Source organism: Festucalex cinctus, chromosome 9, assembly GCF_051991245.1.
Source record: "Festucalex cinctus isolate MCC-2025b chromosome 9, RoL_Fcin_1.0, whole genome shotgun sequence".
NCBI classification, from domain to species: Eukaryota; Metazoa; Chordata; class Actinopteri; order Syngnathiformes; family Syngnathidae; genus Festucalex; species Festucalex cinctus.
Window position 1 is genome coordinate 17,668,541 of NC_135419.1, and position 26,562 is coordinate 17,695,102.

The window sequence follows — 26,562 nt, forward strand, 5'->3', positions numbered from 1 at the left end:
CCTCAGCACAGGTGATGTCATCATCAGTCGACAGCAAGTGGAAAAATTACTTTTTAAAGGTATTAATTGTACATGAATAATAATGAAGTTATCAAATTCATTCTGGATAAAATAACTTTTCACGAGTGAAATTTGTTTTAATGAGTCAAGTATCCCTTTAATGTCACTCTAGAAATATTTACATATAATATACAGTAGGGGTGTTAAAAAAAATCGATTCGGCGATATATCGCGATACTACATCGCGCGATTCTGGAATCGATTCAATAAAAAAAAAATCATTTTTTTTTTTATTTTTTTATTTTTTTTTAAGAGCTCAGAATTGTTCATTCGGTAGTCTTACCGATTCAACGTCTTATCATCATTGCCTTTTTTTTTTTTTTGTGTGTGTGTGAATTGATTTTTAAACTTCCATTTTTAATGGAAAAATATTCAACAAAACGTCTGACTTCGGGTTAGGATTCACACCTTGAGCATGGAAGAATGTTATATGAACGGAACATTAAGCCTTAATATTTTATTTTAATGCTGTTCAAACATGAAACAGATTACAACCTCTATAAGACTGAAATTTCAGATAAATAAATAATACATTTTCATATAAATCTTACACTCTACAAGCTTACTGATTAGTATTTTCTAAATTTGAATGAAAAAAAATCGCAACAATCGACTTATAAATTCGTATCGGGATTAAGCGGTATCGAATCGAATCGTGACCTGTGAATTGTGATACGAATCGAATCGTCAGGCTAGGCAATTCACACCCCTAATATACAGTATTTATATTTGTCTTTTTATTCGTATTACAAATTTTAAATAAATCATAGCGTTCCCTGAATTAAGAAAAAAAAAACTTCAAAGGACAACTAAAATGGCTTAACAATACTGTACACAGAAGTGTGATGTATTCACTTGAAAAAAAAACAAAAACAAAACTTATTTTCTGACTATCTGAGGGGAGCTTTGTTTTTTTTTGTGTATTTTATTTATTTGATACTTTTCTTTTACTGCATTTTTTTCTGCCCCCCCAAAAAAAATCCAAAAAATATGGGTACAAAAATATTCAGAAAAGCAGGAGGAAAAGTTACTCAGAAAAAGAGAAAAATGGGGGGAAATTATTAAAAAAAAAAAAAAAAGATTGAGCCCCCCCGATAAACAGAGCACCAGCTTCTGTTTGTCAGAGTTTGTCAAGTGACTTGTTGCGGATTCGCTAATGGCGGACACGTTCCTGCGTGCATTACGCTTCTGGAGAAACTTAACTGTTAGCTTGCTTAAATCATGCCGATCGATTGACATGTTTGTATATAGTACTTAGTACTTACCTTAACTGAGCCTGTAAGTGATGTAGTTGAAGGGACGTTGGTGTGTGGGAAAGTGTCCGCCATTAGCGAGTCTGCAACAAGTCACTTGGAGTTCAGAGGTAAAAAAAAAAACTATATATATATGTATATATATATATATATATATATATATATATATATATATATATATATATATATATATATATATATATATATATATATATATATATATGCTCAGAAAAGCAAAGCGCCAGGTTCTTTTTGGATTTTGTTTTTATTTTGTTTGTTTTTTTCTACTTTCTGACTTTTTTTCTCCTGTTTTTCTGAATAATTTTGATGACAGAAAAAAAATCAGATAAAACATCCATCCATCCATTTTCTTGACCGCTTATTCCTCACAAGGGTCGCGGGGGGTGCTGGCGCCTATCTCAGCTGGCTCTGGGCAGTAGGCGGGGGACACCCTGGACTGGTTGCCAGCCAATCGGAGGGCACACAGACAGATAAAACAGACTTGAAAAAAAAAATATATAAAAGAACAAAGCTCCCCCTAGAATTTAGTCATTTTTCAAGTGAATGCAATATACTTCCGTAATTTAAAATTCTAATAAATTATATATATTTTTCAGCATGTGCTCCTTCCTTATTGTTGCTTTTAATACGATGATGTTTTCATCTGTTAAAAAAAAAAGAAACTCGCATGTGATTGTGGCATCCCTTGCAATTGCCCTCCGTCGGGATTCTCGATTAGCCAAGGTGACTGCGGCCATAAAAAAGGCTGCAGTCCTCCATTAGGCCAACAAATGGCCACGAGTGCGAGGAAAAAAAACAAAAAAAAAAACCTTCCATGACATTCTGTCCCTGGTGGACACTGCATTGATTTTTCTCCCATTCCTCCTTCTCACTTTGTTTGTGGCTGCGGGTAGCACCGGCCGCCACTTCTTTCCCGCTAATACGTGCGCTGGCTCTCGCTCTCTCGTTTTCTCGCTTTACCCCCTCCATCCTGGCCGGTGGCCGAGTTGCCGTTTGATTCTGTTGACTGCACTCGAACCCTTTGGAGCCCCCTCAAATGGGCTGCTTTTGCTGGAGCTGCCAACGACCTGGCAGACATGTTTGTTAAGATAATGCAACGTGGCGCGTGGTACGCTTTGTAGTGACAAAGATTTCATGATCAAAATGTCTGAAATGATTTTATTTTTGTCAGGCGAGTTGTGACAGATCTTAGTTTTCTATTTGGTGCTCTCTACTTAGCTAGTATTCGATTGAGCGTTCGAGCTGTGATTTGTGTTTGGTCCTCTAGATGTGGATAATCTAATAGTTTTCTCATGAATGCACGAGATGTAGCTGATCTCAAATAGTTTTCGATTCAGCGCTCGAGGCATGACAGATTTCAGTTTTCTATCCTGTCTTGAGATGTTTTTATATTGGGTGCTCGTCAACTTATTTGCTCCCAAAAACATATAAATATGTTCTATTTTAAATGTTTTTAGTGTTTTTTTTTGTTTTGTTTTTTTATGCTAAAGCATACAGAAGACTTTGATGCAGGCTCTGAACTGCAAATAACGGGTGAAGCATTGGTAGTAATTATAAAAACGGCCAGCAGGTAGCAGCAGATCAACCAGGGCCACGATGAAAACAGTCTGTTGCCCCACAATTCTAAACAGATTTGTGGATAATGATGAAACTTAGCTATATTCTAATGCTAATTGTTGCAAAACAAAAACATATAGAAAATACTTTTTTTCTCCTGATGAAAGAAGAAACTTTAATCTATCTTTTGGTAGGTTCCATGTTTTTATAGCAAAAGAACACAATATTCTGTGGGCCTTGCAAAATCCAGTAAAATAGCTGGGAGTGTAAGGGGCTGCTTCAGTGAAAATGGCGGTGAGTGAATGAGTTAATAATGTCAAGCAGTTTTCTCATCCACACTCTGAATGATCTCACTTGTGTATTCACTGCTCTATCTTTGGCTAATCTCAATTTTGTATTTGCCATTCTAAGTTATGGCTTGGCTCGAACTATTTGGAACTCTGGTCACAATGCAATTTTTTGATGTTCTAGATGTGACTTATCTCAAGATGTTTTCTATTCCGTGCTCTAGACATAGCAGTTTTAGATTCAACACTCCAAATGTGGCTAATCTTAAATCATGTTCTATTTGGCACGTTTGACGAGAGATTTTCTGTTCAACACGCTAAACGTGGCTAATGGCAAGCATTTTTTTTTTTCTATTCAGCGCTCTAAACATGACTAATCACAAGCACGTTCTATTCGGCGCTCTAGAAATGAAAATTTTTCATCTGCACTTGTGACATGACGAAACTCAAAACGCTTTTCTATTTGTTGTCCGAGATTAGGCTAATCTCAAACAGTTTTCTATTCGCCACTCTATATGTGACTGATCCCAGTTGTATTCAAGATTTCACTAATTTCTTCATCATTTTTCCAAAACGCCCCCCCCGCCCCCCTTCCAAAAAAAAAAGAGCAGAGGAAGAATCCTATTCATTTCGAAATACTTACAACACGATATGGATGAGGTCAGAATGCAAAAATGTAACTCATTTGACACCGTCCTCTCAGTTCATATATTTTCCAATAATGTCAATCAAGAACACAACTTACTGTTTTGTTCTTTACTTTTTTTTTCTTTTTTTTTTTCCGCCTCATAAAATCAACCTTGTTCCTTTGGGGGCTGATTAGCCTAATTTGTTACGATGAGTGAAATTCTTCTCAAATCGGTTGTACGTGATATTCATATTTTCCACTTTTATATGTTGGCCTCAAATAATAATGGTGAGGAATATTAAAATCAATGCTAAAACTGACCTTGTTATGCTTTAAAAACATTTTGCAATTTCCATTCAGCACAAGCAAAGCTTTGCTCTTGATGCAAATGCATATCGCATTTAACATTGAAATATGTTTGGAGAAGATGCTTTGGGAATACACTGCGTGACCTCGAACATAACGCAAGTTGAATCAAGATAAAAAGTTCTGACAATTGTTTTTGCACTCTTTTTGCTATGCATCAACCACTTTTCAAATTATACTGTGTGGAACGTTTATTTCTGCATAATTATTTTTTTTCTTGAATGTCTTCTCATGTTGATACTGATCTTACATATTATTGTTAACTACTTCATTGCCAATTAATACAAATATTTGGCCTATTACAAATTGGAGTCTGCCGTATTGTATAATTGGAATCACGCTAAAAAATAAAAATAAATAATCCATGTTGGTTGACCCGTAAACATTACTGCAGTCTACTGAGTAGTTTTAACCATCTCCTTCTATCTCCATGTATCTGTCCGTACTATACTGCCCCCAGGTATACACAGCAAAAGAAGCATCACAATGTCCTTTGAACTGAAGCAAAAATTAGGCAGGAATAAAAACCTGTTAAATTCTTTACATTTGGCTTCATTTTGTTTTTAATAAGTGCAATATAATCTTGTTATTGATCTTACTGAAATATTTTTTTTAAGTGAGACTGGGACAATTTCATGGTATTTCCATTCATTTTGATGGGGAAAGATAAAATGACGGTACAGTCGTGGTCACGCAATGAATTGTATCTCAAGGCACCACTATAGTTAGTTATTGTGAGTATTGTGATTTTTATTCTCTGCACTTTTTTGCCGTGTAACAACTCCCACATAATACTTCAAATTTACATTGTTCAAATTTCAACTAGCTTCAGAAATGCACGCATCCGGGGGTATATATTGTCTGATTCCACATTACTTACAGTAATGTGCAATATAACATTTAATATGAACTCTTCCCCATTCATTTTCAATGGGACAGACATTGAACTTTTTCTACGTACACTTTCCACGCCCACTTCCATACATATAATTTATCATCATAGATTAGAGATGGGGGTGGGATTAAATAAATCTTCTTCTTCCCACTCCCTTTCAGGCAGAATAAAATTTTCCTCTCTTATTTATTTATTTATTTATTTATTTATTTATTTATTTTTTGTTCATACTGTATTATGAAACTACAGTATGACTTGTTGCTCCTGTGTTCAACTGTACACTATTGACTGAAATAAATGAAAATGATGATGATGATGATGATGATGAGCATTACCAGGTGTCTGATACTGCTCAGTGGCACAGTTGGTAAAGCGCATTGTCCAGTAACAAGGAGGTTAGAATTTCATAATTTATCTCTCAATTTACTTCATAACCATTCCACATGCATTCAAATCAGCTATTAGCATTCAGCTTTCATCATTCCCACGCAATTTGTCCAGAAATTGCACTTACTCTAGTTCATTATATTTATTTATTTTGATGTTGGTGATTGTTTACTTTTATTATTATTAAAGCGTTTTGGACTCCAAGACTGAGCATTGTGCTCCTTGCGGATGTGAACTTGATGACCCAGAGCTATTTTATGACAACAGCAGTCACTCCGGTAGCGAGGCATGCATGCGGTCACGGACACATCAGATATGCTGCCAGTGTTTTTTTTTTCATATACCTCCCATGACACCTCAGCACACACGTTATCGAGTGCACCATCATGCTCTCATAGCGTTCCTTGTTTTCCATCTGCCTGGCCTCTTCTCCCTCCGATGTATTTTTTTTTGTCATTTGATCAAATTGAATTCCTTTTCCCCCTCCCTGCTGGGTTCAGCCATGCTCGACATTGCGGCACAAGCGCACCTTTTTGGCTGTGTAACCAAAAAACACAAGACGGCATTTCGTCAAACAACACAACTGTCGGTCGGCTCGTTCTTATTTACCTTCCTCCTCCTCCACATTATCCTGGGCTATCTCCCGCTGCCACACTTCACGCTCCCCTACCCACAATGCAGTGCAGGGCGGCCGTTTGTTTGAATTATGGCCATGGCGGCGCCTTACAGTGGAATGCGCACACAAACGCGCAACTTTCTCACCTGCGTTGTTGTGTGGCGCTCACATTATTGGATTTACCCAATGTCATGGGTAAGAGTTCATATATTGTACAAAAGGACATAAATAATGCTCATCATAATTTACATTACATTCTGTGCTCGTTGATAAATGATACAATTTCAATATGATAGGCTATTCGGGATGTGGCTGTGTTTTTTTTTGGCACTTTTGACATGAATAATCTCAAGCAAATTTCTATTCGGTGCTCGAGATGTGGCGGATGTCACAGTTTCTTTATGCAGCGCTCTAGATGTAGTTAATATGTAACTAGGGGTGGGATCCTCTGGCAAACTCACGTTATGATAAGATATAAGATAAGATATATATTTTTACCATGATGTTGTCCCAGGTGTTGAGATGGTACAGCCCAAGTTTGAAGTCAATCGGGTTAACCGTGTAGGAGAAGCGGGCAATAGTATGATCCATGTAAATGTGCAAAACTGGGCCAAAATTGGACATTCAGATGATCATACCTCACTTTCTGTCTATTTTAGGGTACACACATCAAAGAGGTTTTTGTTCATCGGGATGTGCAACAGGTGCCACACAATTTTCATAGCCGTCGGACAATCGTAGCGGGACAGGGATCCGTTTAACCTATGTAGGTGGCGCTATGGAGCCATTTTTCTGTTATCACCTATGGCGACTTTAAAATATCTAATTTTTCGCCAGGCCTGACGTGTGTGTAAAGTTTGGTGAGTTTTCGTTCACGTTTAGTGTCTCAAAAATGCGAAGCTAATAGGTATGCCTCCCAGTTTTCACAAATCTAGGTCAAGTCATCTTTAGTTGTGTATCGCTTGAACCATACAATTGGAAATGCTCCATAAAAATGCACAGAGGGCGCTATTGAGCACAACGTTGGGTTACTTGCACGTCAGGGTACTGGCACGTTGGGGTACTGTTACATGGAACAAGGACCATTTAAAATGTTAGTTTTTTCCATGCCTTGTCTGTGCAAAGTTTAATGAAAAAGGCCAAAAATGATGTATAATTCCCAAAATAAAATCAAAATAGCGAACTTCCTCTTTGGTTTGGCAAATGGCTACATAATACTTTTTTGTAGGTCTAGCATAATCATACAATCGGAAATGCTTCATAAAAATGTCTAGATGGCGCTATTTATTGCAAATTGCACAATAAATCTCTAAAAATTCATGTTCATGACAAGTCTGATGTGTTTGCAAAGTTCCATGAGTTTTCACACATGTATAAATAAAAAAAAAAAGCAGCACTTGGCAAACAATGCATTGCTATGGCAATAGCGTGTGACAAAATAAAAAACTTTCGATTACTTTGCATCTTAAACATCTTAAGATGAAACACACCAAGTTTGAAGACAGTCGGATAAATTTTGTAGGAGGGGTTCGTTAAAATATGACCCCTGAAAAAGGCCACAAAAAATGGCAACAAATCCCATCATAAATCAAAATGGCGGACTTCCTGTTTGGTTTAGCACATGGTTCCAAGAGACTTTTTTGTATATCGTGGGCTCTTATGTATTCCTGCAAATTATCATAGCGCTAGGTGAAACGTACAACCGGGAATGCTTCGTTAAAGAGGAGTTTTTTAGCTCAAAATGTGATGCCCGGCCCCTGGGGGACTTCCTGTTGGGTTTAGCACATGGCACCAAGAGACTTTTTTGTACATCCTGGGCTGTTACATATGTCTACAATTTTTCGTCGCTCTAGCTGCCGGTGCCGCCGCTGCTCGGGCCCTAATAAGAATTCCTTCAGGAACATTAGGGACCTCGCAGCGGTCGCTGCTCGGGCCCTAACTAAGTTCATGAGTCTTCTTTGCCTGAAGACTTCCGTCCATTTCCCCGCCACTCTTATGAGGCGCTCCCCCTATTGGCCCGCCAAGTAATTGCTCAATAAGTCATGAACAATGGAGCCGTTTATAGTGGCTGTATATTAACTACAAATATCGCAATACTTTCGTAGACGTATCGATAACCTAGCGGGAGACAAAGTATCATGATTTATCGTGATATTGATATATCCTCACATTTCTGTATGTAACAGTTTTCTATTTGGGGCTCTGAACGTACTGTAACTAACCTAAATCAAATTTTCTATTCGTCGCATGTCAGACAATTTTTTTTTGTTTCTGTTTGGTGCTCTGTCTAGACATCAAATCTGAAGCTGTTTTCCATTTGGCGCCGTAGACTTTGCACATCTCAAAAAGCTTTCTTTTCTAGTTTTGCTCTCAACCAGTTTTCTATTTGGTGCTCTGGATGTAGCTAATATGAAGCAGTTTTCTGTTCGGCACTGTAAAGGTAGCTTGTGTGTGTTTTTAGACGTGTAATCTGAAACAGTTTTCCTTTCGACACTCTAGATGTGGCTAATCTCAAACTCTTTTCTGTTCTGCACCCCTAAAAATGTGCTATTTGACAATCTTAATTGTGGGTAATTTAAACAGTTTCTGTTTGGCACTTCGGATGTAGCTAATCTGAGTTTGTTTTACATTAGCTAATATCCATCCATCCATTTTCTTGACCGCTTATTCCTCACAAGGGTTACGGGGGTTGCTGGAGCTCTCAGCTGGCTTTGGGCAGTAGGCGGGGGTCACCCTGGACTGGTTGCCTGCCAATCGCAGACATTAGCTAATATGAAGCAGTTTTTTGTTCTCTACTCTATCTGCACTTTGGAGGTAGCTAATCTAAAACAGTTTTCTATTCGACACTTCTAGACATGACTGACATCAAACAACCTGGTTGAAACTTGATGTCTAAAATTATATCCTTTCAAGAGACCACTCATTTGAAGCAAGAACCGTGCTGATTTTGACTCTGGAGCAGAATATTTTATTTTTGTCAGTAAATTTGGTAAATGTGTTTTTTAAATACAAACAAATCTGAGGTTGACTCTTTTCCAATAATGGATTGTGTTCAGTCTTAGAGGTCCCCACCCTCCTGGACAGGATACAGTGGTCCCTCGTTTTCCACTGTGGTTCGGTTCCAAAAAACACCTGCGATAAGTGAAACCCACGAAGTAGTTGACGCCATGCTTTACATTTCTTGTAAATGTTTGAAGGCTCTAAAACCCCTCACCACACAGTTTAGACACTTTTCTCATTGAGGCTTTTACATTTTCTCACATTTATCTCTTGTTTAAACATTATCAATGTTCAAACCTTCATAAATTTGATAAAATAGGTACATTACTGTAAAAACAAAAAAAAAAAAAGCATTCAAAATTGCACTAAATAAAAATCCACGAACTTTCGAGATTTTCCACAACTCCAGTAATTTTGCCGGGATGCCCGATTGAAACTTGAGCTCGACTTGTCACGTTTATTGTGAGTTGTAGAAAAGCCACCAGCCAGCCAGTATCACTTCACATTTTCCTTCATCCTGCGTAACACTGAAAAATGCCAGCTCATTATTTGCAAGCCAATACCTGCCCTGCCATGCACGCATTCACTGCATTAAAGCTCCCCCAAGCAGTTAAAAATGGCAGCCAAAAAAAAGACCATTAAGACCTGCTCGGAATGTTCCTTTTCATCCTCGTTCATCACGTTCCAGCCGCTTGGTCGTGCTTCTCGCACCGCGATACGGACGCGCTTTTGCACGGGGCCTCCGCTTTTGAACCGTTGCGCCGTACACGCGGGTGCACGCCGATGATTTTATTGCAGATGAGGCTCGTTTGGCCCGAGAGCCAAGTGCTGACTTGGCATGTGGCGGGGGCGGGGCAGCATGCACAGCTCTGATGCTTACATTAGCTGCAAGTTCATGGACTCTGAAAAGGGAAATGAGCGGAGGAAAATGACAATTTTAGCATCACACTGTTAACCCGAATAAGTTAGCAGAACTCCAAAAAAAAAAGAGGTAATTGGTTGCCTCAAATTTTTATTATTTTGATTTATTTTTTTAGTTGTTGCCTCACTTTTTTGGAGTTGATCAACTCATAAGTTAATTTTCCAGAACTTGAATAGTTTGATGACACCCAACTTATTAATTTTTTTTTTTGATACATTGTTACTTAGAATCTGTCTTACAGCAACTCAATTTTCTTAGTTACTAACTTATAAATGTTAAGAAAAGTCCAAACCGTAAAGTACACGATGTCCTCACGAGGGTCGTGGGAATGCTGGAGCCCATCCCAGCTGTCTTCGGCAGGGTACACCCTAAACTGGTTGCCAGCCAACTGCACACTTTAAAAACGTTTGGGTCAAAAGTAACCCAATTATGGATCAAAAATGGACTGATCCAATTTATGGGTCAATTTTGACTCGATGTTGGGCCAAACAGACATGAGTAGAGGATCAATCTATTTTTGACCCATATGTGGGTTATTTTTTGATCCAACTGTTTTTAGAGCGCAGGGTGCACACAGACAAACAATCTAGGGACAATTCAGAGTGTTCAATTAACCTATCATGCATATTTTTCGGAATGTGGGAGGAAACTGGAGTACCCACAGAAAACTTGCGCAGGAACGTGGAGAACATGTAAACTCCACCCATGAAGGCCAGAAGGTCGGATTCGATCTCACAACCTCTGCACTGGGAGGCAGATGTCCCACGAGCATGTTTTTAAAATCTAACAAATTATTATTTAACCAGGTAAGGAAACTGAGAACACATTTCCATTGACAGGGTCACCTGCAGAGTAAAATAAGGCTAACATAAAATTGCAAATTAACAAGTAAAATAAATTGTGAAACATGCACAAAACATAAAATATTACATTACATACATTATTTTATTGTAATTAATTCATTTGTAAATATTATACTTTTTGAAATAATAGAAACAAGATTTTAACCACTAAATAACTACATTTTATTAAGTTACAGTAAATTTATGTTTTTAAGTTGTCCACACCCCAAAACTAGTATAGTTAAATATAATTAAAACATTATTAGTTTACAAAGTTACACCAACTTAAAAAGTTAAGCTAGTAGTGTTCTGTTTTTTTGTTTTTTATAAATTTTGAGTTTTGTGTACCTAATCTACTTGATTGATTGTAACGCTCAGGTTTACGGTGCACTTTCTTGTAAAAAAAAAGAACAAGTTTCATATATGACGGATGACGGGAAAAAATAAAGACTTCAACACTTGTTGGCCTTGTCTCGGCCTCGATACCCACTAGTCTCAATAAAGTTTGGTCTTGGTTGTTATGGTCTTGACTACAATACTGACTCTATGGTTACATGCAGTCAGTATTCGGGTGAAGGTAAACGCGTTTACACGCATGACGGACAGAGTTACTCCCGTTTGCATGCTCATTTGTGCTCGATCGGAATATTCCGTTCGACCGTGACACGCGCGCAGCGTAAATATCGTCATTTCTGCTTTTAACTTGCTATACATTCAATTGTCACTCACCATGCTAAATAAAGTAGTCTGTTTCCTCCTCGCTCCAGAAGCGTGGCTCTTTGCTGCTAGCGTCATGTTTGTTTACACCGGCTTGAGTATTTCCGCTGGGTTACACGCCAGAAGCGCTTATCTACTTGTATTTACTGTATGTTTCTATACGCACAAACTGTGGCGTTTTCGCTGTAGAGACACAAAATAATGTGAAAATATATCGGAGGAACCGACGTATTCAAGGGTTTTAAAAAACCCGAACGAGACCATATTCCGGTTCTTGCGCGTGTTTGCATGGGTTTTCAAAACCGGAATATTGCCAATATTGGGGTTTTAAACATGTCAACACAGTTTGCCCGGCGTTTGAGCCATGTGATGGAATTTCCGTTTATTTGCCAAGTAAACAAATTCAATTTCCTACTAATGAATAGAAATTGATCAATTGTGTTTTTGTACCAAATCCTACTCAATTATAGTCCGAATGGGCTCCTCGAATAACTTCCACTTTTGCTCTGTGTTAAAGTTGATCCAATTTATCATCGATGGGCAAACTTGGTCCTTCATCAGTCTGCGGTGGTTGCAGATGGAGCAGCAAGATTGTGTGTGCGTGCGTGCGTGTGCGGCAGATGGTAGCAAAGGGAAGGACTGAATCAGTCTGCCAATAGGCTTCATCATAGACATGATTAAAGACACTAATTATATGGAAAGAAATTACATTTTGGTCCCCCAGTCTTTTGCCCTGTGACAAGCATCCAACACACACACACAGACGTGGAGTCCGAACCATCTCATCGCAGACTGATAGCAATCATGTCGCTGCTAATCACGGTGCTTGGCGAACAAAGCTGTCGGAGGAATTCAATCATATCGCAGATGATGAAACCATTTAAGCATCAGGAGAGGAGGAACGTGGCCCTCCGACGCCGGTCTTCAACTTACTCCTCATTTCCCGGAAAAACTAACTTGCCGACGTGAGCTTTCCGGAGAGCCGTGTGATCCCACGCGTCGCCGACGCGATCAAGGCGACTGACTCGCTTGCCCGCCAGACGCTCGCTCGGCCACTGATCTGATAAGACGTTGTTAGTCCTCATGAGAGGTGCTGAGTTTCTCAGTAGGTGATTCGCATCTTGAGAGGAGCGTGTGGGGGAGCTTAGCGGGGGTGGTCCTGCTCACCCCCAAAACCAAACCAGACTTTGAAGAGCGTGATGGTGATGGACACGTCACACGGTCACATCGACAGTAACTTTTCTCGCTCTAGTTTCCCCCCCTCCTTGTAATTACCTTGGAGTATATGCACACGTGGACAACAAGTTTTGGTAGACTGCTATTGAAAGTGGTCAAAGAAATAACTTGAATCTGGCAAAAGGTTTTCAGGTTCATCTTAAATTTCGGAATGGGTGCGACTGTACAGTCACAGAAGCAATCCTCTGTTTTGAGATGGTCTTACTGCCTTTATCTTTGTCTAAATTTTTCTTTGTACCGTATTTTCCGCACTATAAGGTGCACATAAAAGCCTTCAATTTTTTGAAAAGCTGACCATGCGCCTTATAATCCAGTGCGCCTTATATATGGATCAATATTGAGCCGCAACAGGTCTCGCTGTCAAGACGCTATCGGTGACCCTGCACGATCGGTGACGCGCATGCGCAGAAGATTCGGCCATCTTGGATCACTAGCTAATACTAATACTTTACCTCAGATAAAATAACAAAACATTTGTTTATTCATTTTGGGAGTGAATGGAGTTGTCAGAAAGCTGGTTTGTATATTAATAAAGTTTGACTGACCTATCTGACTGTTTTGTTGACATTCCCTTTAGCGCAGCACCATCTAATGGATGCATAACGTAACCCCAGCCTCTACTGTAGCACCTTATATATGGAAAAAGTTTTAAAACATGTCATTCATTGAAAGTGTGTCTTATAATGCGGTGCGCCTTATAGTGCGGAAAATACGGTAATCTCCTGAGAAAACTCTCATCATTATTATAATTATTAATTATAATTATCATCATTAGCTTCCTCTGGTCCATCTGTAATGTAGTCCACATGACACCAAATGTCGGAATCATTCTGGAATATATGTATACTTGGACAAATATTTTGGTAACCCGCTGTTCATGAAAGAAAAAAAAAAATATTAAAGAAACAACTTAAAGTGGATTAAATTCAAACTCCACATTTTAATAAATAAAAACTTGGATAAAGCGGAAGTCAACCCAAAACAATTTTTTTGTGCAGCCCCACTGATCTAAATATGGTATTCTGGTTAATATTGTGTTAGTGGAATATGAGTTAAGCAGCAAAATTCAGCCGTTCTTAGCCATCTCTGGGGGCGGCCATTTTGACACTTACTGTCGACTGAAGATGACATCACAGTTGCTCAGATCTCGGGTAACAACCAATCACAGCGCAGCCTCAGAAAACAGGTGAGCTGTGATTGGTCGTTACCTGAGGCCTGAGCAACTGTGATGTCATCTTCAGTCAACAACAAGTGGCAAAATGGCCGCCCCCTGAAATGGATAAACATTTCTTGATTTTGCTTCATACCTCTTATTCCACAAATGTAATGTTAATCAGAATGTTATGTTTAGACAAGTGAGCCCACATATAACATATTATTGTCAAGATATTTTATAGTTGACTTCCACTTTAAATCCTGTAAATTTCTTTCTAATCTCCTGAGACATTTCTCTTTTTAGCTTCCTCTGGTCTGTCTGTAGTGCGGTGCACGTCACCAAAGAGCACAGTGACTACGACCCTTTTAATTAACTCTTTGACAGCCAAAAAAAAACCCCATTTAATAACGATTAGTAAAATTATGATGTATGCCGTCATAAACGATAAATGACGTCAACTATGTTTTGTTTTTTGTTTTTTTTTTGTTTTTTTTGTTTTTTATCAATGAGAAGTGCAACATCTAATTGCAGTGTTGCCTGGTCAATGGGTTGTGGAATCAAAAACACCCACTAGCTATGGCCAGCAGATGACAGCATTGTATCTCTTTTCAATGCAATAAAGGCAATAAAAGAGTTAAATGGGCCAACTAAGTACACTGGTAAAGTACAGAGGTGTAGCTACCAAATGCTCCACACCAAATATATTTTAATAAAAATAAGTAATGTTACTTCCATGTGTTAAAAATAAATAAAAAGTACAGTACAAGTCGGTGGTGGATGTTTTCTGCTTTTCGAGGTACATCAAACTTGTAAACCTCCTTTGTTGACATCTCACTTTTTTCTGTTTTTGTACTCTGGAGTCTGGATGCATTACACGATATCATTCCGCTACATTTTGCGTAAAACGTGACATGCATACATGAAACTATATTGTGCACTACATGACCTGACGCTACACGACACGGCGCTCTCCTTGACGTTCTCTGTCAGCCCTTTGGAGGGATGCAAATGTTGCGAGTCCCGTGTTGGCACCAATTTGTATTCTTTTTGTTTCCATCTGGGTCCAAAGTAAATCGGCACCAAGTGTTAACTGGCAATAGCTGGCGAGTGGATGCACATCACATACGTGGAAAAATGCACATTGTTGTAAATCCAAACGTTTTATCGTCCTAATGTGCACGCGAAAAGTTGAGCGTGTACCTTCACTGCGGCCATTGAATGTTGTTTTCTTTTGTTTTTTTCTTTTTTTTTTCAAAACTATGTTAGCCAGATGTTTGGCCCATACAGCAAACATTCATCAAGGTTGGCTTTGTTTAATCCTACTGATGGACAAACAAACCAAGCAACAGAGATGATTCAGAGATATAAAACGTATTCTTTATGTATATATGACGATGTACAGGGATTACGTTCATTTGATGTGGTGCTTTGCAATTAATGCAATTAATACCCGTTTTAAATGAATTTGGGACTCGGACAACCCTTTGAATTCATACCCCGCTTTCACACGCTACGTATTATCGATCCCCGTGTAAAAAAAACAAAATATTTTATCCTTTCCACCAAATGCAAGTTAAACTAATACAACCAAAGGTTAGAAAATTGTTATGTTCTGGAGTTGGATCCCAAAAACGCAGACACAAATAAGATTTTAACTCTTTATTCACATAACATTGAAAGGCGTAGAACAAACTTGACTAGACAAGAAACAACAAGAATGTATCGAGACTCACGAGACGCTAAGCTAATTTGGACTGTAGAGGTGCACAGAGGAACAGAGGTAATAATCCGTCAAAAACACACACACCCTCAGACAGGCTATATATAGACAGTGAATCAATCTGATTGGTTGTGGCTAGACATGTGGGTAACAGGACTGACATGGAATTATCTGATTGGCTGTTGACCAGATAAAGAGATTAAAGATTCCTGACATCACATAGCACCTTACCAGTTAAAACTAGATGCTGGTTACATCAGTTCAAAACAGACACTTGACATCACGGTCATGACCCAAACATAACCCTTGCATGATCCTAGTCATGACATTAAGCATATCCCTTGCATGACCCTAGTCATGCCAGTAAGCATAACCGGAAAAACGTAAAACCAGTAAAATCTGAAAAATTTTGATTTTTGTTGGGGAGAGGATAATTGTCAAAATTAACACCGATCCATATAACCAAACAATAGCTTTGTGTTCACTGTTCAGCGAGCATTTCGCATGAAGGTGCTCTCTGGAATGTAAAAAATGTGCCTTGGCTCAATAAAGATTAGAGAATGCTGATATAATTTACCCTTGACTGGAAGAATAACAAACAAAAAATAAATAAATCATCAATCTTATGCACCAAGATAATGCACTAAGAAGACAAAGCTTAAAAACAAAATCCACAAATGACAACCTTTAGTTTTTGTTTTGTTTTTTATGCCCTCCATCCTCTGTTAAAAGGCAGCCCACCTGTTGCCGTGGCGACATGCCTGTAAGCCAGGATGCCCTCTAACGAGACATTACGGGGCAACCACACACACACACACACACACACGCACACACACCCCGCGAGGGCTGTTTTCGTGGCACACGTTGTCCATTGAGCGCAAGGTGAGGAGGGAACAAAATGCTTGGAAACGAGCAAAAAAAAAAAAAGATTTGAGGATTTGTGCCCATCTGCTTGCCACATGGAAGCGACTTTAACAAAGGGAGAAAAAAATGTGTCACTATAAGTGAGCCAACTTGTCAGGTATGTTTGTTTCCTTTACGTGATTATTTGTTCGTCTGATGATTCCCTCCATTTTCATTTGTTATTATTAGCTCATAGCATGAGCTAATGAAAAACAACATATGTTATGTTTATTTTTCTCATTCTCTTTGTGCCAAATTCTATTGCTGTCAGTGTCCTGTGAGAAACACTTATGTCCATTTTTAGGTTTTTGGGATGTCTGCATTCAGTTTCATCCCATAAACGTAAAAAAAAAAAAAAAGGACAAATACGGACAAAAGTGTTTTTCACATGACAGCGATGATATACTGTAACAGACAGTAAAAATATTTTGCAAAAATATATTTGCTTAAGCCTCTAGTGACTAGACTTTTATGTTACGGGGCTTTTCCAGACCGTGACGATGAGGCACTCTAAAGCAAGCTACGCCAGCTGTCAGTGTGACTTTTTTTTTTTTTTTTTTTTTTTACCCCCTTTTGCTTTTCCACCTTTTCTCTGTGACACATTCATGGACGATGAGGTGCTCTATAAGTCGTCGCGCCAGGATCGATTTCAGCATTTATCTTTTAATTTAAGATATATTTTTTTTAATTCCTTGTATAGTCACATTTTTTCAGAATAACAGAATTATAATGAAACTTTTTTTTTTTATTCCTTGTATAGTCACATTTTTTCAGAATAACAGAATTCTAATGAAACTTTTTTTAAGGTGTTTTTTTAATTTATTTATTTATAACATAATGAGATCTCAGATTTATTTTATTTTTTATTTTTTGCTGTTTGAGGTTTGGCCAGGTCCCTGAATGTATTTAGAGACAAATCAATTTGGATTAGTTGTACTTTGGCAGATTTTCACAACAATACTGATAGTTGTGAACCTTGCTCTCGCAAGATGAATTCTCGCGGTATTTGTGAGTTCACAAACTCCGGAGAATACATCTTGTACCGCTCCCGCTGATAACTGCCGTTCCGACAAATATCACAGAGTGACATTGTGTTTGGGGGCGGGACATGCAACTGTGACGAAACCAGGAAGCCAGCGCCGACGCTGGAGCTAACAAACAAACCTAACATGGACGAACGGACGCTACAATTAATTCTGTTCTCGCAGAATGACTCACCGTTTCCTTGTTGAATGTTGAACAGCGAGAGGCGCTTCGTGCATTTCTAGCTGGTAAGATGTGTGTGCTTTTCCCCCCCCTTTGACAAGAACGAACACGAAATTTTCACCTGTGGCCGTGATTGGTTAAAACAAACGTGTAGAATGTCGCATCGTCCAGTCAGCTCGAATTATTGTACAGAACGTCCCGACCTTTTCCCGACCAAATGACTGTGGAGAGGTATACCAGATGGATATTGCCAGGTTAGATACTTGTACTCAAGTACACAATGTGAGTAAGTCGTAGTGAGTTTTTGGGGTTGTTGGGTTCACGGATGGAGCGAAGGAAGCGAATTGTGGCGGTCTGGACCGATGGCGTCTACCAAGAGCAAATTAAAATAAAAGCCAAGGATGGATGACAGTGGGCACAGGGGGGGTAAAGATGGCGTTGGAGTATGGGGAGGGGGTGTGGGTCTCCATGTGGGAGTTTAGCCAATGAGGCGTGGACTGGCTTCGTTTTTTTTTTTTTTTTTTTTTTTTTGTGAGGACGGAAGTCGTGACTGCCGCTTGATTTACGGCGGCTTTGCTTTTAATGAAATTGTTTCAGTGACAGAGCCGGTAAAAGGCCCTTAATGGATTGGCCGGCCTAATGTAATGAAATTACTCCCGCTTTCACTACACACAGGAAAAGAAAGAATAAAAGATGACATTGGCGGCGGCAGCAGGAGGAGGAGGAGGAAAATGCAATTAATATTTACAGAAGAGCACAAGAAGGGTGGCCACTTCCTCCCCACTCTCTCTCTCTCTCTTTGGGCGTCTACCTCTCTCTCCCCCCCATCTGGCGGGCGAGCGAGGCAGCAGGTGATAGGCTGCCGCCACGTCGGCCGTTTGGCCACTTCTATTCCTCCTCGCCCGGCTCTTCCTTTTTCCTCTCCTCCTCCTCCTCGGGGCGGCTCACACATCACGCGGCGCCGAGGTGAGCGCGGCCATCCCGTCAGCTGTGTGTGCGTGCGTGTGTAGGGTCTCCTTACTTTTGAGCTCACTACTGAGAGGTATCACCTCCCCGCCTCCCCCTCCTCACACACTCATTCACGCCTTTTTTTTTGGTAGTCCCCCCCCCCCCCCCCCCCCCCCCCTCATCTGAGCGGACCTTGACTCTCTTGTGTGTTTGTGTGTGTGCGTGTAGGCAACTGGACAGCAACCACATCAGCTGCATCGAAGATGGGGCTTTCCGAGCACTGCGCGATCTGGAGATTCTGTAAGTGGAGAAAAACAAAAAAAGAAAAAAAATCTTCCTCCTCCTCCTTTCCTCTCCATCCTTCATCTAACAGGTCTCATCCTTCATCATTTGATGGTCTTCCTCACTTTAGCAAGTGTCTGTTATCGTCTGGAAAAACGTTGCATGCCAAAGTGTCTTTTTACTTGATCCACATCATCCTGCACGCTATACAAAAATGTGCTCATTAGGCACTCAAGGTGCTCCCATGCAACCATTATTATTATTATTTTTTTTGCATTTTTATATTCCTAGCGAGGTATTATTTGAAAGTTGTTGCGCAAGCGTCGGCTGATTTGTCTGCAGGCGTTGTTGGCAGTGCGTTGCCGCGTAGCAGGAAAAAAAGTTGGAGTGCCAGCGTGCTGCTGCTGCTGCTGATAAAAACTTGTAAATTAGAAAGGAGAGGATGCAGAGGATGTGGGGGCGTGAGTGGGAGGAGAGAAAAAAACACAAACAAAAAAAAAACACAATACAATCCAAATTTCAATTTGCCCACTCAGGAAATGTATTTGAATTGCGGTGGTTGGTATGGAGACGGTCAAGGTCACAAGTGGGAGATAATGCATTTTGGGCATTCATTTAAGTGGTAATAAATTGATAGGACTTTTTTTCTCCCATTGAAAAAAATCAGGCACTTTCACTTTGTATATTCAAATAATGATGATGCAAAAGCGAAAAAACGCAAATAGGAAAGCAGTAATTAGTGTCAAGGAAGTATTTGGAAATGATGTATCCTGACTGTCTTGAGATCTTTGGATGTAGGGGAGGAGCTAAATTCAGCTTAGGTAGTTAACGGTTATTTAAAAAAAACTTGAGCTAACAAACAGCAATGCTACCTTATTGCTACCATTAATCAAGCCATGTATTTTTAGGGGTAATAAAAGTTGAGTTTGAAAGTTGTTATAGTACTTTTAATATCATTATTATAGGTAATTGTGTTTTTAAATATTTGCTAGTTTTTTTTTTTTTTTCATTTTTAGTTCACAGTCTCGTAACATTTGAGGGCTAAATAGAAATACACATGCTAACATTAGCTAAGCTTGTTGTTAAAGTGTAAAACTCTGTTTAGCTGCAGCGGTCCATTTTCTAGCTAGCTGGCTTTTATGCTGCATTCGAGGATGGTCGGAAGTCGGATATATTGGAGTTGTTTTTTACCCAGTTCTGACCTGAAAACGTTTGAGGCAAAAGTAAACAACCGAATTGGCAGATAGTGGTAGGCTAAATTGTTTTTTTTTAGTTTTTTTTATTTTGGTTCTTAAAACTCATTTTTTGACCTCCAGCAAACTTACCTTCTCGTAATTTTGCTTCAATTAGTGTTTTTATCTTATTTCATAAGCATTCCATACAGTTCAGTAGTTAACCATAGAATTTCATGCAGGGAGATAGCGGCGTACTGTTATGTACCTTTCATTACATGAAGTTATGTTGGATATTTATGAATGAAGAACGCTATCTATTTTTTTTTACTCTAGTAAATTGTGTTTTACTGTTCACGGTCTGTGTTTCCAAAGGGAAAACCATTGTAGAGTGACGTGACTTGTAGTGCGTCGGTGAAGTCGGGGTCCTTCTTTTTTTGCGACTTCGCAAGTGGAAACCAGGAAGTGAACTCGGAAAAGTCCGACTTACGACCATCCTCGAATGGATGGAAAAAAAAATGGTGTCTTGGAATTACAGATCTGTCTGGTGCGTTCCATGCGCGTGATTTTTGTATAGTTTGCCTACGGAAACTGGTTGCCCTCAACCGATCTGAGACGTCGATGTAGTTTGCAGTGGAACTGTGGCATCCGCTAAAGCACCAAATAGAAATAACTCGGCTTGTTGTACCTGCGCTCCCCCCACAGTCTTGAAATGAAATTAACTTTGAAGTACGGGAGCTCATTGGAAAATGAATGAAATGTCAGGCAAAAAGCTAATTTTGTGTTTTAAAACAATTAAAAATGTATATGTATATGCATTTCCGTTTAGGTCAAATTGGTTAACATCATTTTGTTTATATTTAATGAAGTACGGTGTCCTTGAGTGTTATTGTGGGAATGCTGAAGCATTCCCACATGCTATTGTGATTTTTATTCTCCACACTTTTTTGCCACGTAACAACTCCCACATAATACTTCCAATTTAAGTTCAAATTTCAACTAACTTCAAAAATTCACGCCTCCCGGGGTATATATCGTCTGATCCCACATTACTTACAGTATTTGCACAATGTAACATTTAATATCAACTTTTCCCCATTCCTTTTCAATGGGACAGACATTGAACTTTTTCTAAGTATCACTTTCCACACCCACTTCCATACATATCATCATCATTACCAGGTGTCTGATACTGCTCGGTGGTAAAAAGCATTGTCCAGTAACCAGGAGGTTATAATTTCATCATTTATCTCTCAATTTATTTCATAAGCATTCCACATGCATTGAGATCTTGGCATTCAGCTATTAGCCTTCAACTTTCAGCATTCCCACGCAATTTCTCCCGAAATTATTATTGTCATTTTTAACATGATAGTCAATAATTTTGAGTATAAAAAAATTGGAGGTATGGTGATCCCCATTCGTCAAAAGAGGTACGTCACAGACCCACAGGTGAAAAATCTGTTTTTGTGTTCAATTAAGTGAAACTTTTGCCTACCACTAGAGAGAGCCCTCGTGCCATGAGTGGGGCTTGTACCACACTTTTTCACATCTCACTTCAAAAACAGATGTTTTTTTTTTTTTTCTTAAAATAAGATTTCATAATGAAGCAATGACTTGACAATAGTCAGTAATTTCAAACCACAAACTTGACAATGCGACGTTAATGGTCGCCATCCGTCGCCGCGGCGTTCGTTGATGGTGCAGCGCGAGCTACCTAATGTGCTCACATGAATGATTAAAGAGATTCGGGGCTTCCAGTGCAAAACGGTTCGATACTCGGGCACGTGGGAGCCGGATGAAAACGGAGCCAGGATGCTTTTGAGAAGGAAGTCGTCGTCACGCCACGTTCACCTTTTTGGTTGCTGACTTTTTGATGTCGGGGGAGAGTGATGACGGTTGATGCGGGACATTAGCAATTCATTAGAGGCTTGACGGCGGGATATACGATGCGCTGTAAATACACAGCAGAAGGCGGGACAGAACACACACACTTCATTCACCTCCCGTGTGACGTTTTAATAAAGCCAGGTGCGCGCACATGCACACACACGCCCACGCCCACACACACCCCTGCCATCTGTCCAGTCCAAGCGGTCAAATTTGTGACCATAATACAAAATAATGTGAGGTCATGTGATTGCACTCTTCCATTTAATTTCCCACTTAGGAGTAGTAACAGTAATGCGAACAAAATTCACGGTGGCTCGAGACGGAGCCCTGCCACAAATAGCCAAAAACTGCCAGTCAATTTGGACTGCATCCGTCCATCTGTCCATTAATCCATCCGTCCATTAATCCATCCATCCATCCATCCATGCCTGTCCATCCATCCATCATGTCTGTCCATCCATCCAACCATCTGTCCAATCCATCCATCCGTTCATCAATCCATCCATCCATCCATCCATCCATCCATCCATCCATCCATCCATCCATCCATCCATCCATCCATCCATCCATCCGGTCTGCCCGTCCATTTGTCCGTCCAATCCATCCATCCGTCCAATTCATCCATCTATCTACAATCCATCCATCCATCCTTATGTCCATCCATCCATCCATCCATCCATCCATCCATCCATCCATCCAGTCGGTCCGTCCTTTTGTCCGTCCAATCCATCCATTAATCCGTCCAATCCATCCGCCCGCCCATCTGTCCGTCCATTCGTTCATCCGTCCATCTGTCCATCCATCCAATCCATCCATCCAACTGTCCGTCCAATCCATTCATCCATCCGTTCATTCATCCATCTGTTATACGTCTGTTCAATCCGTCCATCCCTCCATCCATCCATCCATCCATCCATCCATCCATCCATCCATCCATCCATCCGTGCATCCAATCCATCCGTCCATCTGTCCATCCATCCAATCCATCCATTCAACTGTCCGTCCAATCCATCCATCCATCCATCCATCCATCCATGCATCCATCCATCCATCCATCCATCCATCCGGTCTGCCCGTCCATTTGTCCGTCCAATCCATCCATCCGTCCAATTCATCCATCTATCTACAATCCATCCATCCATCCTTATGTCCATCCATCCATCCATCCATCCAGTTGGTCCGTCCTTTTGTCCGTCCAATCCATCCATTAATCCGTCCAATCCATCCGCCCGTCCATCTGTCCGTCCATTCGTCCATCCGTCCATCCGTCCATCTGTCCATCCATCCAATCCATCCATCCAACTGTCCGTCCAATCCATTCATCCATCCGTTCATTCATCCATCTGTTATACGTCTGTCCAATCCGTCCGTCCATCGATCCATCGATCCATCCATCCATCCATCCATCCATCGATCCATCCATCCATCCATCCATCCATCCATCCATCCATCCAATCTCTCTGTCCAACCATCCATCGTCCATCCGTCCATTGTTTTCCACTTATTCCAAAGTAGCAAAATGGCAATGAACAGGCTAGAAGTTTATTTTATTTTCTAATATTAATTATACCTGAGTCACCTGCCACAATACAGCATTGTATTTTTTTTCCCACATCATACACATGAATTGGTCATCTGTCTGTTTTCAAACTCAAATGTGTCCCTTAAGCACAAATGTCTTGCCCAATGAGACTGCAGGCTCACTATTTGGCAAGTAGGATGTCATAGTCGTTACGTTTCTCACATGTTCGTCAAGTAATTAAAAATCTGATTTCAAAGCACGGATGAGAGTGAGGTAAGGCTCTCGTCTCCATCCTCACTGTAAGTCAATGTGACACCTCGCTGGTGTGGAAACAGCCAAGCCCCAAATTGAGTCAGTCAGTCAGACATTTGTTCCATTAATAATGAATGCGGGCCTGCCTCCTCTCTCCTCCCTCCCTGTGATCCTCCGCCTCTCCTCTCCACGCGTTCTCTTCTTTTTTGATACCCGCTAATGTCAAACGGCTTGCTTCTTGTCATCTTTTGATCCTTCTCTCGCCCTCCAGCCTCTTTTCATCTGGAGTTTTCGTTGACAAATGGACTTTTTTTTTTTTTTGGTGGCGTTCTGTCATCCAATCGCGTTGTCACGTTTATTGCACCTTGGCTGCAGCAACAACTGACCGCCGTTGCCACACTGCTGCCTACCTTTCTCTTTTTACTTGCCAAGCACATGACACTCCACCCTTTTCTCCCAAAACGTGTGAAAGAAAAATGGAATATAACAGCAGCCACTGGGATGCTAAATAAATCATAAGCTTGCTTTTAGAAGCAGCATGTGAGGAGGAGGAGGATGAAGAGAGACATGTGGGTTAAAAGGGATGTCAAGCGTGTCTTGAAAAAGTCTTTATTGATAAAACGGAAGCAAAGCTCTTCTATGATCGGGAGTGTCATAAATAGTTTGTATTGATATTCATGAATTTAATGTCGGATATATTGATAAAAGTCACAATATGAGTTTCATGGCCAACGAGACAACATTAAACACTGACTGCAAGATAAAGGCCTGCTCACAAAAACAGCGGCTAATTAAAAGAAGAAAAAAAATAATAATTTACGAGGGAGGTTCGTTAGCAGCCGGCGTCATTAGCATGAGCCGCTATGGACGTGCCTTGATTATTCGGGACGTCGTTATAAAACATTAAGGTGCTGTCGCAAGAATTTAATGGGAATTCGTACAGAATAAAAAAATAAAAATAAAAAAAAAACAATAAAAATGTAAACATTTTCCAACATTTCTTTGCCTCATCCCGGTTGCGTCACGCTACAAAATATGGCTAAAAAAATATCTAAAACGAGTTATATTTCTGCAAGACATTGTATATTAGTCTTCGTTTCAAAGCAGTCGTGGATTTCATCACAAGATATCAGTGTGAGCATGACCTTCTGCTTGCCAAATAGTGAGCTTTTACATGATCACTTTTTTTTTTTTTTATAAGAGCATGCATTATTTTGAAAATGCTTATTAATACGTTTTGTTTTTTTTAAATATCTAAATACATAAATAATGTTGTTGTTTTTTTGTTTTTTTTAATCCTATAAGAATAGCTATAATGACCTTGCCTGCCACATAGTGAGCAAACACGGTGCCACTTTATGCAAGAATATACCCATGGCCAATCTTCACACAGGATTTTGGAATTTCTTCATTAACTAGCTTTTTTTTTTTTTTTTTAAATATTTAAAGCTTTAAATCATTATCATTACTGATAAGAATAGATATAATGACCTCTCTTTTTTTTGCAAATAGTGAGGATACATGATGTTGCCTGATACGGGTACTGGGTACAATTTTGATGTGTTTTAAAAAAAATAAAAAAAAATTATGGTTATGATTATTTTCTTTTTAACACAAAACCCCTATAAATAATTCTGTAATAGACAAAAACGGCCAGGGTGACTTCTCTGCTTGCCAAATAGTGAGCTTAATAGTGAGTACCACCTCATAAGACTATGTTGTAGTTTTCTACATCACATGACTAAGCATGCATTTTACTAGTTTTTTTTTTAATCATTAAAAAAACTACTATAAATTAGTTAACAAATATAAACAAGCAGCGTTAGTCTCTTCTTGTCAAATAGTGAGCTTGCAGTGTACCAATTTTTAATATGGACTTCCGTGAATTTTAGAAATGTCAATCTTCTAACACAAAAAAGCATAAAAAAAACCCCATCAATAACAGCAGCTTGAGTCTTTGCTCAAAAAATGAGCCCATATTTCGCCCTTTTGCAAGTTCTAAACAGGAGTAACTTGTGAAATAATCTAGTATACGCATACTGTTAACAGCAACAGTAGTTTGCCAAATAGTGAGCCCACACTGTTTATAACCAATTCATAACATCATTATTCATTCCTCAGGTTATTACTGACTGATTTCAAATTGTTTTTCAAGCCCGTTTGTGTTCCAATCAACAATCGGCCCCATTTGAAACGGTCGCATCGCAATCAATTCACGCTGGCCAATTGAGATGCGATTAACGCGTTTGACCCCGGCGGCGGAGGAGGTCATCTTTTCCCGGGTGTTCATATCCGCACCGAGCCGCTTCAACTGATGAAGATCCGCTCGCATGCTCTGCCACAGTGAAAAATGAAAAGAGGAAATTTGCATGCGGCGATGACTTTTGGTGGGCCGCCCGATGATTAAACGGCAACCAATTTGTGAGCGGCCGAGTCAGTTTGTGGAATTAATCGTCGGATTGTTTGCGTCCGTATCGGCAAAAGCTGCCAGGAACGATGAAGCGTTTTTGGCTAAAATGTGTCATAATTAACCAGACGCCAGTTGGGCTCCATTTTGTGGTTTGTGATCAAAATGATTTATGATGGAGAACATTAAAAAACAAAAAGGAGAAAAAAGTCTTTTGCTGGGCTGATAAAAATAGGATTAGATGGTCAACATCAAAATATTGTACAAGAATTTAAAAAAAAATACTTGATGTAAAATTGTTGAAATTAGTGCAC

General features: G+C 39.6%; 1 protein-coding gene across 2 annotated transcripts in view; it reads left to right on the forward strand.

Annotated features, from left to right (window-relative positions):
• slit3 (slit homolog 3 (Drosophila)) overlaps positions 1 to 26,562 on the forward strand; it is a 275,614-nt gene that overhangs the window by 126,797 nt on the left and 122,255 nt on the right. The window contains exons 1-2 of one of the 2 annotated variants that reach the window (XM_077532804.1): positions 18,724 to 18,814; positions 18,949 to 19,020. Coding sequence is in view for 1 of the 2 variants with exons in the window: in XM_077532803.1 (XP_077388929.1) it covers positions 18,949 to 19,020 (72 nt within the window). In the remaining variant the exon portion in view is untranslated. Of the gene's footprint in view, positions 1 to 18,723; positions 18,815 to 18,948; positions 19,021 to 26,562 lie in introns of those variants that run through there. The other variant, XM_077532803.1, reaches the window with a different exon arrangement.